The sequence below is a fragment of the Panulirus ornatus genome, chromosome 68 (assembly GCF_036320965.1).
Source record: "Panulirus ornatus isolate Po-2019 chromosome 68, ASM3632096v1, whole genome shotgun sequence".
NCBI classification, from domain to species: domain Eukaryota; kingdom Metazoa; phylum Arthropoda; class Malacostraca; order Decapoda; family Palinuridae; genus Panulirus; species Panulirus ornatus.
Genome location: NC_092291.1, coordinates 18,665,082 through 18,677,826, shown reverse-complemented (window position 1 = coordinate 18,677,826; position 12,745 = coordinate 18,665,082). Strand labels below are relative to the sequence as shown.

Genomic DNA, 12,745 nt, shown 5'->3' with positions numbered 1-12,745 from the left:
TGGCCCTACAAGAACCGACTCCCGGGATTCGACGCCGTGGACCAACACTCGGCGATGGCTGTTAACCCGCCCGTGGCCTATACAAGGTTAATGAACCGTGCTGTAGTGGCTGGGTTAATGAGCTGAGCGTATTGATAGCCTAGCCACGGCGGCATCAGACTTCCTCACCTTCCAGACTCACTCTTCCCCTCACTCTTCCCCTCACCCTCCCTCCCCTCCTCACACAGTCACAACAACAACACAAGCCCCCCCTCCCACACCTCCGCCACTCCCCCCCCCCCTTGTTGAGGGGGTACTGGGGGAAGAAAAGAGGGGGGAGGTGAAGTCTTATCGCTGGTGAAGCTGTTGCTAAGGTGGTGTTTTCTTCTGGGGTTGTGTTTCTGGCGGAGGTGAGAGTGAGGGGGAGAGAGAATGTTCTTGCTGGCTGCTGGTGGTGTGGTGTTGTGTTGTTGGTGTCAGCTGGTGTTGTGGTGTTGTTGCTGTCAGCTGGTGGTATGGTGTTGTTGCTGTCAGCTGGTGTTGTGTTGTTGGTGTCAGCTGGTGTTGTGGTGTTGTTGCTGTCACGGTGTTGTGTTGTCGCTGTCAGCTGGTGTGGTATGTTGCTGTCAGCTGGTGGTATGGTGTTGTTGCTGTCAGCTGGTGGTATGGTGTTGTTGCTGTCAGCTGGTGTTGTGTTGTTGGTGTCAGCTGGTGTTGTGGTGTTGTTGCTGTCACTTGGTGTTGTGTTGTCGCTGTCAGCTGGTGTGGTATGTTGCTGTCAGCTGGTGGTATGGTGTTGTTGCTGTCAGCTGGTGTTGTGTTGTTGATGTCAGCTGGTGTGGTGTTGTTGCTGCCGTCAGCTGGTGGTATAGTGTTGCTGTCAGCTGGTGTGGTGTTGTTGCTGCCGTCAGCTGGTGGTATAGTGTTGCTGCTGTCAGCTGGTGTTGTGTTGTTGCTGTCAGCTGGTGTGGTGTGTTGCTGTTGAGTTGCTGAGTTCGATGTCTGATTTCGTTCCATCATGTGTTGCTGGTGTTAGCATGTGTTGTTCTTGTTCATGTGTTGCCGTGAGTGTTTCTCTCGCTACTGATGGCACAACATTACAAATCTATAATTGAATATATGTTTTTTATGTAAAAAAATAAAGGAAGTATTTTGTTCTAATCCTCTGATTTGATGACATGTTCCAAGACGTGTTTACAGCTGAATTTACGATTCCTGTAATCATACTTAGTCAGTAGTCAGCGATTTTGTAACTGTATTTAGAGGTAGACTGCAATGTTTATGCATGTCTTCAGAGCTAAGTTAGCAATGTTTATAGTTTCGTCCAGCGATGAGTTAGCGATGTTTACCGTTGTATGTAGGCGTGAGGAAGCCGATGTTTATAGTCGAGTCACATCAGAGATAAATTAGCGATTTGTATCGTGTACGAAGAGCCGACTTAGCGACGCTGTTATAGATGTTAATAGCTGTCCCTATGTAGCTAGTTTAGCTATGTTTATAGCGATGTCTCGTCATCTATTGCAAGTTAGCGCTGTTTATAATCACTTCTTAGCGATGGTGTTCGTCTATAAATCATCCTTGTCCTCTGGGGGCAACAATCCCTCACACATAAGTACGACGTGGAGGCTCATTTCCCTCCCTCTCTCCTTCCCTCCTTCCCATTCCCCCAAGTTCGTGACTCCCTCTCATTTGCTACCCCCTCCGCGTCCATCCCTCATCCCCTCTGGTATGATAATGAGACACATCACAATGAGAGCTCCTCACAGCGGAGGGAAAAAAACTAATGAGGGAGATGTGTAATGCGCGCGTGTGTGTGTGTGTAGAGAGAGAGAAAGAGAGAGAGAGAGAGAGAGAGACGAGGAGAGGTGAATATTGCTGGGTCGATTGGGCACCTGTCGTACAAGGAGATGTGGATGAGAAAGTGATTGATAGATGGATAGTGCAGGACTCATTGAAGGATTGGCACTTATGGGCTGGCATGAGAGGTTGAAGCTGAAACTCTCGACCTTAGAAAGACGAGCTTGGTGCATGATAAGTCTATATGCATGACGGCTAGTTAGAGCCAAGTGGAACTGAGAGGGAAAAAAAATAATGATAAAAATACCCTGATCATATCTCTCTCTCTCTCTCTCTCTCTCTCTCTCTCTCTCTCTCTCTCTCTCTCTCTCTCTCTCGCGTATCGAACGACACCCCTCCCCGAGAGCGTCTCGTCCGTTTTGCGTAATCAGCCCAGTCACGGCGTTCGTTCATCCTTCAGTCTAAAAAAAAAAAGAAAAAAGAAAAAGAGAAGAAGTGACAGAAATGGAAACCCCAACCTCGCCCTTCCCGTATGTGTGTGTGTGTGTGTGTGTGTGTGTGTGTGTGTGTGTGTGTGTGTGTGTGTGTGTCGTTACGTTGCACTGTATAGCCCCGAGTGCTCAGGAATACAGACCCACTCTGCTGTAATTAAAGAATTGAATTCCTCGTCAGGAGAGTTTGTTTCAGGCGATGCATTGCACAGCTGTAGTGAAGATGGCTGGCTCTCTCCCCCGTGACCAAAAGGCCGCCCTCTTCTCTGCCCGCCCCCTCGATGTCGCCTTCTCGGCGCCCTCTCAGAGCCCCTTTTCAACTCTTCCCCAGAGCCGTTTTCTCCACGCCCCAGAGTTGTTTTCCTCTCGCCCCCAGAGCCGTTTTCTGCACACCCCAGAGTCGTTTTCTCCGCACTCCAGAGTCGTTTTCTCCCGTACCCCTGAGTCATTTTCTTCCGCATCCCTGAGCCGTTTTCTCCCGCACCCCAGAGTTGCTTTTTCCCGCATCCCAAATCGTTTTCTCTCGCATCCCTGAGTCGTTTTCTCCCGCACCCCAGAGTCGTTTTCTCCGTACCCCAGAGTCGTTTTCTCCCGCGCCCAAGAGCCGTTTTCTCCCGCACCCCTGAGTCGTTTTCTCCCGCACCCAAGAGCCGTTTTCTCCCGCGCCCAAGAGCCGTTTTCTCCCGTGCCCAAGAGCCGTTTTCTCCCGCGCCCAAGAGCCGTTTTCTCCCGCGCTCAAGAGCCGTTTTCTCCCGCATCTCAACGTCTCCTCTGCTCCGTTTTCCTCGGTGCCTCCCTCAGATGCCCGCCACCATGCAAGACAAGACCCCCAGACGACATTACCGTCGCTGAGTTGGTTCTCCTGCGTCGTGCTCGGTGGGTCGGCCTTATTAAAGCATTTAGCAAACACCGCTGGTTTACCTGGCAGAGGGAATAAACCATTTATGGGTTTAAGAGAAGGTTTATTCAGTCCTAGTAACTCGTAGGGAAACTAGATTATTTTTTTTTTCTATGATGAATATAGGTAGATTAATGCCTCTGCCTACCCACCTTTCACCGACCTTACTGGTGGCCGGCCACATACACCTCACCTCGGACGGTCGCATAACACAGCATGATCTCCAGCGAACATCACACTGAATCCTCGTTTCACCCTCACCACAACTACCAGCCAGCCACCATCATTTCGCAATTATACAAGGAAGGAAAAGAAAAAGCAACTCACGACCTTTGTGAAAATTACAGGACTACATCTGTCTCCATCCACTGCACAATCACGAACCTTGGAAATTATGGAAAGCCATGTAACCTGGGCGGGTGATATACGCCAAGTGTTCCTCTTCTTCCCCCCCCCCCCCCTATCAAACAACACCACCGACCCTCTCCTCCTCCCTTTCCCCCACCCTTTCACCAGTGGCACTGCCATCCACTCCCTCCCGCATCGTTGCTACACCCCCTTCCTCCTCCTTCTCCCACCATCAGTGTAAATGCCAGTGGAAATGCCCACCCACCCCTCCTCACTCACGCCCCTCTAGCTCAGTTACCAAGGAGAGTAAAATTACATCTTTTAAAACTCGATTGTAAGTGATGGTTTGTTTGCGCCTCCCTGATTGGCTATTCTGCCCGAGTGATAATCTAAATTTTCTATTTCCAGGAGATATTGCTCGGTCGATACCAATGGAGAAGGTCCTGATAAGGGCAGGAGAGGGCTTTTGCTTCGACAAGTTTACACACATGAATATCTGTTGTATTTGATATCTAACACATACACACACACACACACACACATATACGCACTATGTGTGTGAGTATATATATATATATATATATATATATATATATATATATATATATATATATATATATATATATATATATATATATATTCCTATGAGTCCACGGGGGAATGAAACACGATAATTTCCCAAGTGCACTTTCGTGTAATAATCACATCATCAGGGTAGATACAAGAAAGAAATAAAAGTCAATTGATATACAACGGAGAGACGTTGCTAGGACGCCATTTGGTAAACAAGTATATACATAGGTGCCCGTGTGTGAGTGGAGTTGGGGTGAACAGGCAATAATGGATTACGAAATGACAGGTTTGCAAAGAAGAGCTTGTTGAATGTGAATGTGCTGAGAGGGGCAGCTGGTGGGATACCTGGTCATTCTATGGTGGAGACGAACGTGAAAGTTTATAGTGGCTTTAGAAAGGCAGAAAATGTTAAAGGAAAGAGTGTGAAAGTGAGTGAGCCTAGGAAAGAGCCTCATGTGCGGAGATGTTAGAACTGAGAGTAAATGGCGAGAGTAAATGGTACTAGGCTCCGGAGTGGCAGAGATATGGAACGTTTTAATGGAAGCAGCATCGCCTACACGTGTGAGTGAAGTCTGCAGTATGCGGAGGGTGGGATGTGGGCCGTCGAGAAAAGTTAGCGCGTGGTGGGACGAAGAAGGTTGAAAAGAGAGGTGTATGGGCGCTGCATGAAGGAATGAATGCGATTCACTGGGAGGTGTACAAGAGTAAGCAGCGGGAGGTCTCATTCCATATAAACATAATGTGATATAGAGAGATAAACCACAGTCTCCTGGCACATCCTTCCACTATCCTCACACCAGAGGAACTATCCTTGAACTCAGGAGTCCTACGAGATCCTTTTTAGAGGTACCATTTCACTCGTACCTGTTGCGTCTCCCTCAAACATCTCATTCCATTCCATGTCAGTTGTGTGTCTCACTTGTCTCTCCTCATTCCATGCCGTATGGGTGTACGTGGCCGCGCCGCGCCTCCTGACGATGGGTGCCTCCCGCTCGCGCCCCTGCTGTAGGTTGAGCCCTGGGGAGCTGCAGTGTGTGGACAGCCTGCAGGTGGTGGCCGGCATCGTCACCATCTGCGTCTCCTCCGTGCTGCTCCTAACGCTCTCCCTTCTACTCTGCAGGTACTGTGTGGGTGTTGCTAGTGTGTGTGTTGCTCGTGTTACAGGTGTGTGTTGTAGGTGTTGCAGGTGTGTGTATGTGTGTTGCTCGTGTTACAAGTGTGTGTTGTAGGTGTTGCAAATGTGTGTGTTGCTCGTGTTACAGGTGTGTGTTGTAGGTGTTGCAGGGGTGTGTGTGTTGCTCGTGTTACAAGCGTGTGTTGTAGGTGCTGCAAGTGTGTATTTGCTCGTGTTACAAGTGTATGTTGTGGGTGTTGCAAGTGTGTGTGTTGCTTGTGTCACAGGTGTGTGTTGTAGGTGTGTGTTATAGATGTTTCAGGTGTGTGTTGTAGACGTTGCAGGTGTGTTATAGGTGTTGCAGGTGTGTTTTATAGGTGTTTCAGGTGTATTGTAGGTATTGCAGGTGTCATTATGTGTGTGTGTGTGGCTCATGTTACAGGTGTGTGTTTTGTAGGTGTATGAGGTGTGCGTGTTGCAGACATATTCCCAGTCATATAGTGTTGCGTTAAGTTTATATGATATACGTAACTGATAGCTAAGTCCGCTGGCTGTGTCAGCGCTGCAGAAAATTTCACCGTTTTTCTGTATGTATTCTGTAATTACGTCTAACATAACTGTAATGTCTCTCTGAGTGTTGTACCCAAGTGCCTGAATTATGTAATTATCCGTTCTCTTGTGTCATAGTTACAGTTACTATCATTTCCTTTTTCCCTTTTTTCCTTTTCCTGTCTAAAGAGAAAAGAGTTTACATTTCAAGCTTCCAAATTGTGTGTCATCATTTCGCGCGTTTCCCCCCCCAGCTGCCAAAAGTTGTGCTACACGCTGCGCTGGCCTCAGCAGACCCGCATGAAAAACTGGTTTCATTTCGGAGGAGTTGTGGAGGGCGAGTTGTAGCTGAGAGAGACACAGTCTTGTTACAACAGCAACAGCAGCTGCTCCAGCTACTGGTCCTCCTCCTCCTCCTCCTCCTCCTCACCTGCTGTACTGTGAATGATTCGTTTTCTTTTAATTTCTTTTCGTTTTTCGTGTTGTTATTTTTTTTTATTTATTTGTGTATTTTTTTTTTTTTGCTGGTATTGTTGTTCTTCCTAGCGTCGTGGTATTGTTAATTCTCTCTCTCTCTCTCTCTCTCTCTCTCTCTCTCTCTCTCTCTCTCTCTCTCTCTCTCTCTCTCTCTCTCACCACAGCCCCGTCCTCCCCGCCCATCCTCGAAGCCTCAAACTTCTCTTCCCTTTTCTCTCTCTCACCTGCGACCCATTCTGACACCCCTTCCCTCCCTTTCCTCTCCTAGTGACCTTGGCTGACCTCTGCCCTCTTCCGCAGGTACCGACGTCGGCGGCAGAGAGACAAGTTGGGTCGTGGTTGGCCCCCAGGTCCTCTGGCGCCCTGGCCCCCTGATGAGCACTCGGCCGCCACCCGACACATCATGGCTGATGACTACGGCGCTCACACCTACGCCTCCGTCAGGCACATCCCCGTCACTAAGGTCTGAAGCCCTGAGTGATGTCTTCTTAACTCCAGGCGTCGAGCAGTGGTTCGAAGCCTCGAACAGAGAAGTCTCGATCGTCATCTTCTTCGTCGTCATCATCGTCTGTTGACTCTTGAAAAAGTCTATATATATATATATATATATATATATATATATATATATATATATATATATATATATATATACAGACGTCCTCAAATTCTCCAGCTTTCCAACTGAAGTCTGAAACTAGTCACAGAACCTGAAACTCATCAGTGGAGCTTGTAACTCATCTCTGAAATTTCATGGAAGAGGGTTTGAAATACGTCAACCAAGTTCGGAATCTATCGTCGAGATCTTTCATCTCAAATCAAAACTCGTTGAACTGATCTGAAACTCTTGAGCCTTTGGGGGGAAAAACCAGTGGGGGAAAAAAAAAAGAAATGTCAGAAACCCGTCAAGAAAGACCTCAAACTGGAAATACTAAACCCGTAACCATATTCTCCACCCCCGTCTGTGTGGTACCATATGCCAGTGGTCTTTGCATCTGTAATACAAGCTGGAGGCTGGGTCGAGATGGTGGCGACGTCCTGTGATCCCACAGCTTGCCGAAGATCTAGTAAGCTCTACGGAGGCCAGGGAACTTAATGAAGCTGTTTGGAACCTTGACAACAGTCCTGAATACTTGAAGGGGAATACTGATACATTATGGACAGAAGGACTGGACGCGAGATGCTGACATTGTGCACTTCACATAGATGGCATAGATCTAACAAGGGTGTAATTAGATTAGTATGTGTGTGACACTGACTTGACTGATATATATATATATATATATATATATATATATATATATATATATATATATATATATATATATGTGTGTGTGTGTGTGTCCTGTACACTCACCACTGGTCATAGTGTCTTGATAGAGGTAGTCCTTTCTCTCCACAAGACTTACGGTACATCTGACAACTGTGTTTCAAAGCCGCCTTGGAAGGAAAGCCCCTTTTTAACCTCACTGCGCATGGTGGGAGATCCCTTGACCTCGACGGTGCGGCCCTTGAATAAGATGGCTTGATCTATGACCCAGTCCCTTAAAGGTCAGGACAAAGGTTACGTCATCATGGCCAAGGGTCACACCTTCGTTGCTCAAGGTTTGTGGCGCCGTTTTTTGCTCAGCTGGTTTGAGAGGCTTCATACTGCCATGGGTTAGCCATGAGATGGGAAACAACTGGGTCTCGCGATTGAAGACTGGGCTGCATGACTGAAGGCTGACCCCACACATGACTAGTGACTGAACCATAGGACTGGAGGTTGACTGGAGACAACAGAGCCACAGGACTGGCGACTGGACCACAGAATTCGAGACGAGTGAATCACAGTAGTGGATGAGCAAGGCAGGGGATTGGAGACTAAAAAGACGGATTGGAGAACAGAGGAAGAGGATTGGGAATAGGCCTGGCAGTGTTTACAGCGTACTGCGGCTCGCTCAAAGTTAGGAAGATAAAATATGTTGTAGTGCTGCGTCGCTCAGACCGGCAAGAGTTAGGGGCTAACTTCTGAGAGTGAAGGAGGCGTGGCGTAATGCTGTGGGCGTGTCAGACGTGGGCGTGTGAGATTAGAAGGCACGGGTGTAGGCGCGTGAGACACGGAGGCGTGAGCATGGTGAAGGGGAGACATATGGGTGGGTGAGGGGTCCGGTCGATGAACTGGAGTAACAACAGAGAGGTCCTTAGAGGAGCTACCTGACGAAGTCATATCCTGCCCACAACACTCCCTAGTGACTACCTGACGTGGCCAGGTCTAGCACCCTGCTAAGACCACCAACCCCTTCACATGGCCAGACCTAAGCCCCAGCACCAGCCTATGGCCACCCTCACAGGACGTGGCTATGCCCACCACCTTGCCCCTTCCCGTGGCCACCACCACCCACCAGACGTGGCCAGGCCCAGCATCCGGCACCACCCTCCTCTCCTCTCTCCCACTAACTCCGACACTCAATCAAACGGAGCCGTTTTAGCCTGGCATTTTTTTTAAGCGAAGTTTGCCGGACTCTCTCAGCGGGGAAACTACTAGGCCTTCAGAAGAAAGAGAATGAATTATTAAGATGCAATAGTTTCCTTGAGACGAATGTGAGTGGGTAAAGGAAATAGAGGTGGCAACTCCTCTCCCCCCCCCCTCTCTCTCTCTCTCTCTCTCTCTCTCTCTCTCTCTCTCTCTCTCTCCCTCTCTCTCTCTCTCTCTCAAAACACCCTAGATGCAGCAGCCCTTCCTGTCCTACCAACAAATTTGCTGTATTGCTCCCGTAGTCCATAAAGTTTGTTATCCCAAAATAAAATCGTTGGAACAGCTCTCGAGGGAAAACTTTATAAAACTAGATTTAAGGGAGTAAACCCAGAATTTCCCCTTATCTACAGTGTGTCCCACACAGCCTGAACCGTACGACCCAGCAACCATCCAGCGGCCTCACTCCCAAGGAAACACAGATGTGCTGTGGTCTGTTTAAGATGAGAATTTTCATTTACCACGACGGTCTTTGGAGTTTCGTGAGTCGTGGCTGCTCCCCCACCTTCTACCACCCAGTTCCAGCCTTCCACATCCCTGCCTCCACTGTCTTTCACCTCCACCATCAAGGCGTCTTCTACCATCCATCTCCTTACTCCATCACTGTTCCCTACCCTCTCCATCATCCTCCACTATCGTGTCTCACCTTCAGCCGTCGACCTTCACCTTCCACCACCCTCTGCCACCAACTGCCACTTCTATCTTGATCCACCACCCTCCACTACTGCAGTGGACGGTCGTGGAGAGGTCCACGACCTGCCATGCCTGTAGCAGGTGCCCCAAGGTCGACCGAATGGGGGGTAGGACAAGAAAGGCAGAAAGTGTTTTCCCCCAAGCACCTCTTCTCGGCCCTGCGAACTGCAGCAGTAGCTACGTCGGTATCTGGAGCGTGCTGATACGAGAGCTAGAGCGTTCCCCAAGCACCCAGGCAAGCACAACACTCGGGCTGTATGTATAAAAAAGCAGGAGTCAAGAGGCGGAGCGAGGGGCCTCCAGCACGACCTGGCCCTCGTCTGTGTCAGCTACACAGACCACTCGTGGGGCACCTCCTCCTCCTCCTCCTCCTCCTCCTTCAGGGCCTTCTGCAGCAGCATCCAACACTTCACCTGTTTTATTTAAGACGTTTATTCAGTGCTTTATTGGCTCAAGTTAATTTATGATGCGACGTAAACTTGTATCCTTCTGCCTTTCCCTCGCTTCATTGTGCTCCGGGTCTTGCCCAGACTTTCTTTTATTTTTCAAAGAACACAATTTTTTTTTCTCAGAATTTACCAAGATTTTTTTTTTTTAATATAATTTTTTTCTCATATACGTGTGGTCATTATGTTGATCATGATGATCCGAGTAACAACATGATAGTCAGTCTCATGTTCCTTTTCTCATCGTTAACAGTGGCACAGTGATGACCCTTGGCTTTCCCTACGACCTTATAACGTTAGTAACCCACCCACAGTGGCACAGTGATGACCCTTGGCTTTCCCGTACGACCTTATGGCGTTAGTAACCCACCCACAGTGGCACAGTGATGACCCTTGGCTTTCCCTTACGACCTCATGACGTTAGTAACCCACCCACAGTGGAACAGTGATGACCCTTGGCTTTCCCTTACGACCTCATGACGTTAGTAACCCACCCACAGTGGCACAGTGATGACCCTTGGCTTTTCCTTACGACCTCATGACGTTAGTAACCGCCTCTCCCCACCCCCCATCCACAAACCCACAGTGGAACAGTGATGACCTTGGCTGGCTTCCCCCCTTTGACCTATGACGTCAATATCCCTGGAACACACACACACCACCCACACCCACACCCTCCTCCTCTTCCTTCCTCCTCCTTCCTCACTCACCATTCCTCAGGCAGGAGGGTATTATTAACCACCTCCTCCTTCCTCCTCCTTCCTCACCATTCCTCAGGCAGAAGGGTATTATTAACCAGTAATGGTGAAAACTTGTGTTCAGAAATAATGACAGCTGTAGATGACACAGCTGGGGCGGCGGGGCGACCGACCGATCATGGATGGTAATTAGAACCCAGGAAAAGGACTGAAGGTCAGAGGGTCAAGACACTAACTTCCCTGTATTATTACCCCCCCTGGACGTGTTGTTCTGATGACCTCTCGCACGCTACCCTGGTGTGACCTCCAGCTTCTGTTGGTGAGGTATAGATGAAACAAAGCATCCGGAGTCGTAGACGGTGATCGGAGACTATCAAGAAAGGATTAGGTTATGGAGTTTATAATAGAGTTATGTGAGTAGCGAGGAGGGGGGGAAAAAGAGAGAGAGAGAAAGAGACAGACAGGGAGACGAGGAGACAGGCAGACAGGGTGAGAGAGAGTTTGTCAGCCCCAGCGTTTAAGCTGTGGTTCGGAATGGATGACATAAACTCCATTTGACGCCAAGCAACAGTAGTGCAGAGCAAAGCATTCCATTATCTTTGTGATACAAATGAACGTTGTTTGCTAAGCCACCTGTGGAAACCAGCTCAAGGTGGACATACTAGAACATATATTATGATGACGTGTTATATAATCTGCTACAAAGTGAATATTCCCTCAGTGTGAGCGCCATTTGTGGACGCGCGCCTTAAGTCGTCTCTGGAGCAGATCACACCATTCCAGTGGCCTACAGGTGTGTGTGTGTGTGTGTGCATGTGTACTTTTTCATATGGGCTGGAACTTTTGCCCTCCCCCTTGAGAGTGAACGCCATCTATGAACGTGATTCGAAACTTCACACCTTTATACTAAGAGAGTAAAGTGTTATTTTGTGTCTCTGTGGAAACTGTCCTCCTCGACTATACATGAGTTAAGAACTGTATAAGTCCATGATGGGCAAATTTGTGGTTAAGGTTCGTTTCTCCTGATTGTTAACAGTGTCGTGGTCAACATTATCAGTGGAGAAATATTGATCTATAAGACTGTTGATATGTATTTATTCTATGACATTCAAGCAATAATCCTAGCATTGGGTGTGTGTGTGTGTGTGTGTGTTGTGCTGAAAATCATGAAAGTGTGTATTACTCCTTCTTCCTTGATTTCCTCTTCTTTCGCTCCTTCTTTCCTTCTGCCTTTTCCCTCTTTCTTTTCTAACATCCTTCGTGCTTCCTTCCTTCCTTCCTTCCTTTATCTTTTCGTTCGTTCGTTCCTTCCTTCCTTTTTTCTCCCATCCATTCTTCTTCACCTCACAGCAGCAGTAGCAGCAACCATCCTAACTCACCCGTTTCTGCCTCGCCTGACCAAGATAACCTGAGGAGCTGTGAGGGGGTGTCATCAGCATTTCACAACGACATTGAAAAAAAAGTTTCAACGATCTTGGCCTCTTGAGCACGACGGCACATCCTTTGAGTACAACAGTACCATCCTTAAGAGCGGCTGTACGACCTTTAGGTATGATGGTCTGGCCTTACGGGTCAGGTCAAAGGCCGTAAGAGTCGTGCTCAGTGGTTCGATTCCTCATGCTAAAGGGTCGGGCCGTCGTGCTCAGGGGTCGTACCATCATGTTCATTATGCATAACCTGGTCATATGTAAGCCTTCGTGAAATTTACCTCATTATAACCCCACTCCACCCCCAGTTTTGTTTCCACCAATCATATACCGAGCTAGAGAATTCACAGGCAGTGATTGGCCAAATCAGATATGATACCCTTCCCTTCGTGTCTACTGTCAACCAATCACCGCGAGATGATGCAGACTATGTCCTTTTGTGATTTCGTTGAGTCAGTTTTTCTAATATATATATATATATATATATATATATATATATATATATATATATATATATATATATATATATATATATATATTTCTCTTTTTTTCCAAACAATCATCTGTATGACTATCTTCTCAAAGTTCTCGATTCGCCAAAAAAAAAAAAAAAAAAGTAAAAGAAGAAAGAGGCTGGAGACAAAAGTGCAATAGGACCTAAAAATCCACGGTAATACACGAATCCACATTGTATTCAGAAAGCCACCGGGATGTATTAGAAACATCCAATGGCTTTTGTGTTC

The 12,745-nt window shown here is 47.8% G+C and overlaps 1 protein-coding gene across 2 annotated transcripts in view; it reads left to right on the top strand.

The window, feature by feature from the left end:
• LOC139747460 (uncharacterized) overlaps window positions 1-12,516 on the top strand; it is a 153,028-nt gene extending 140,512 nt beyond the window's left edge. For both annotated transcript variants that reach the window (XM_071659821.1, XM_071659820.1), the window contains exons 3-4: window positions 5,096-5,206; window positions 6,527-12,516. In XM_071659821.1, the coding sequence (XP_071515922.1) occupies window positions 5,096-5,206; window positions 6,527-6,695 (280 nt within the window). In that variant the 3' untranslated portion in view covers window positions 6,696-12,516. The remainder of the gene's footprint in view (window positions 1-5,095; window positions 5,207-6,526) is intronic.
• The last annotated feature ends 229 nt before the right edge of the window (window positions 12,517-12,745 follow it).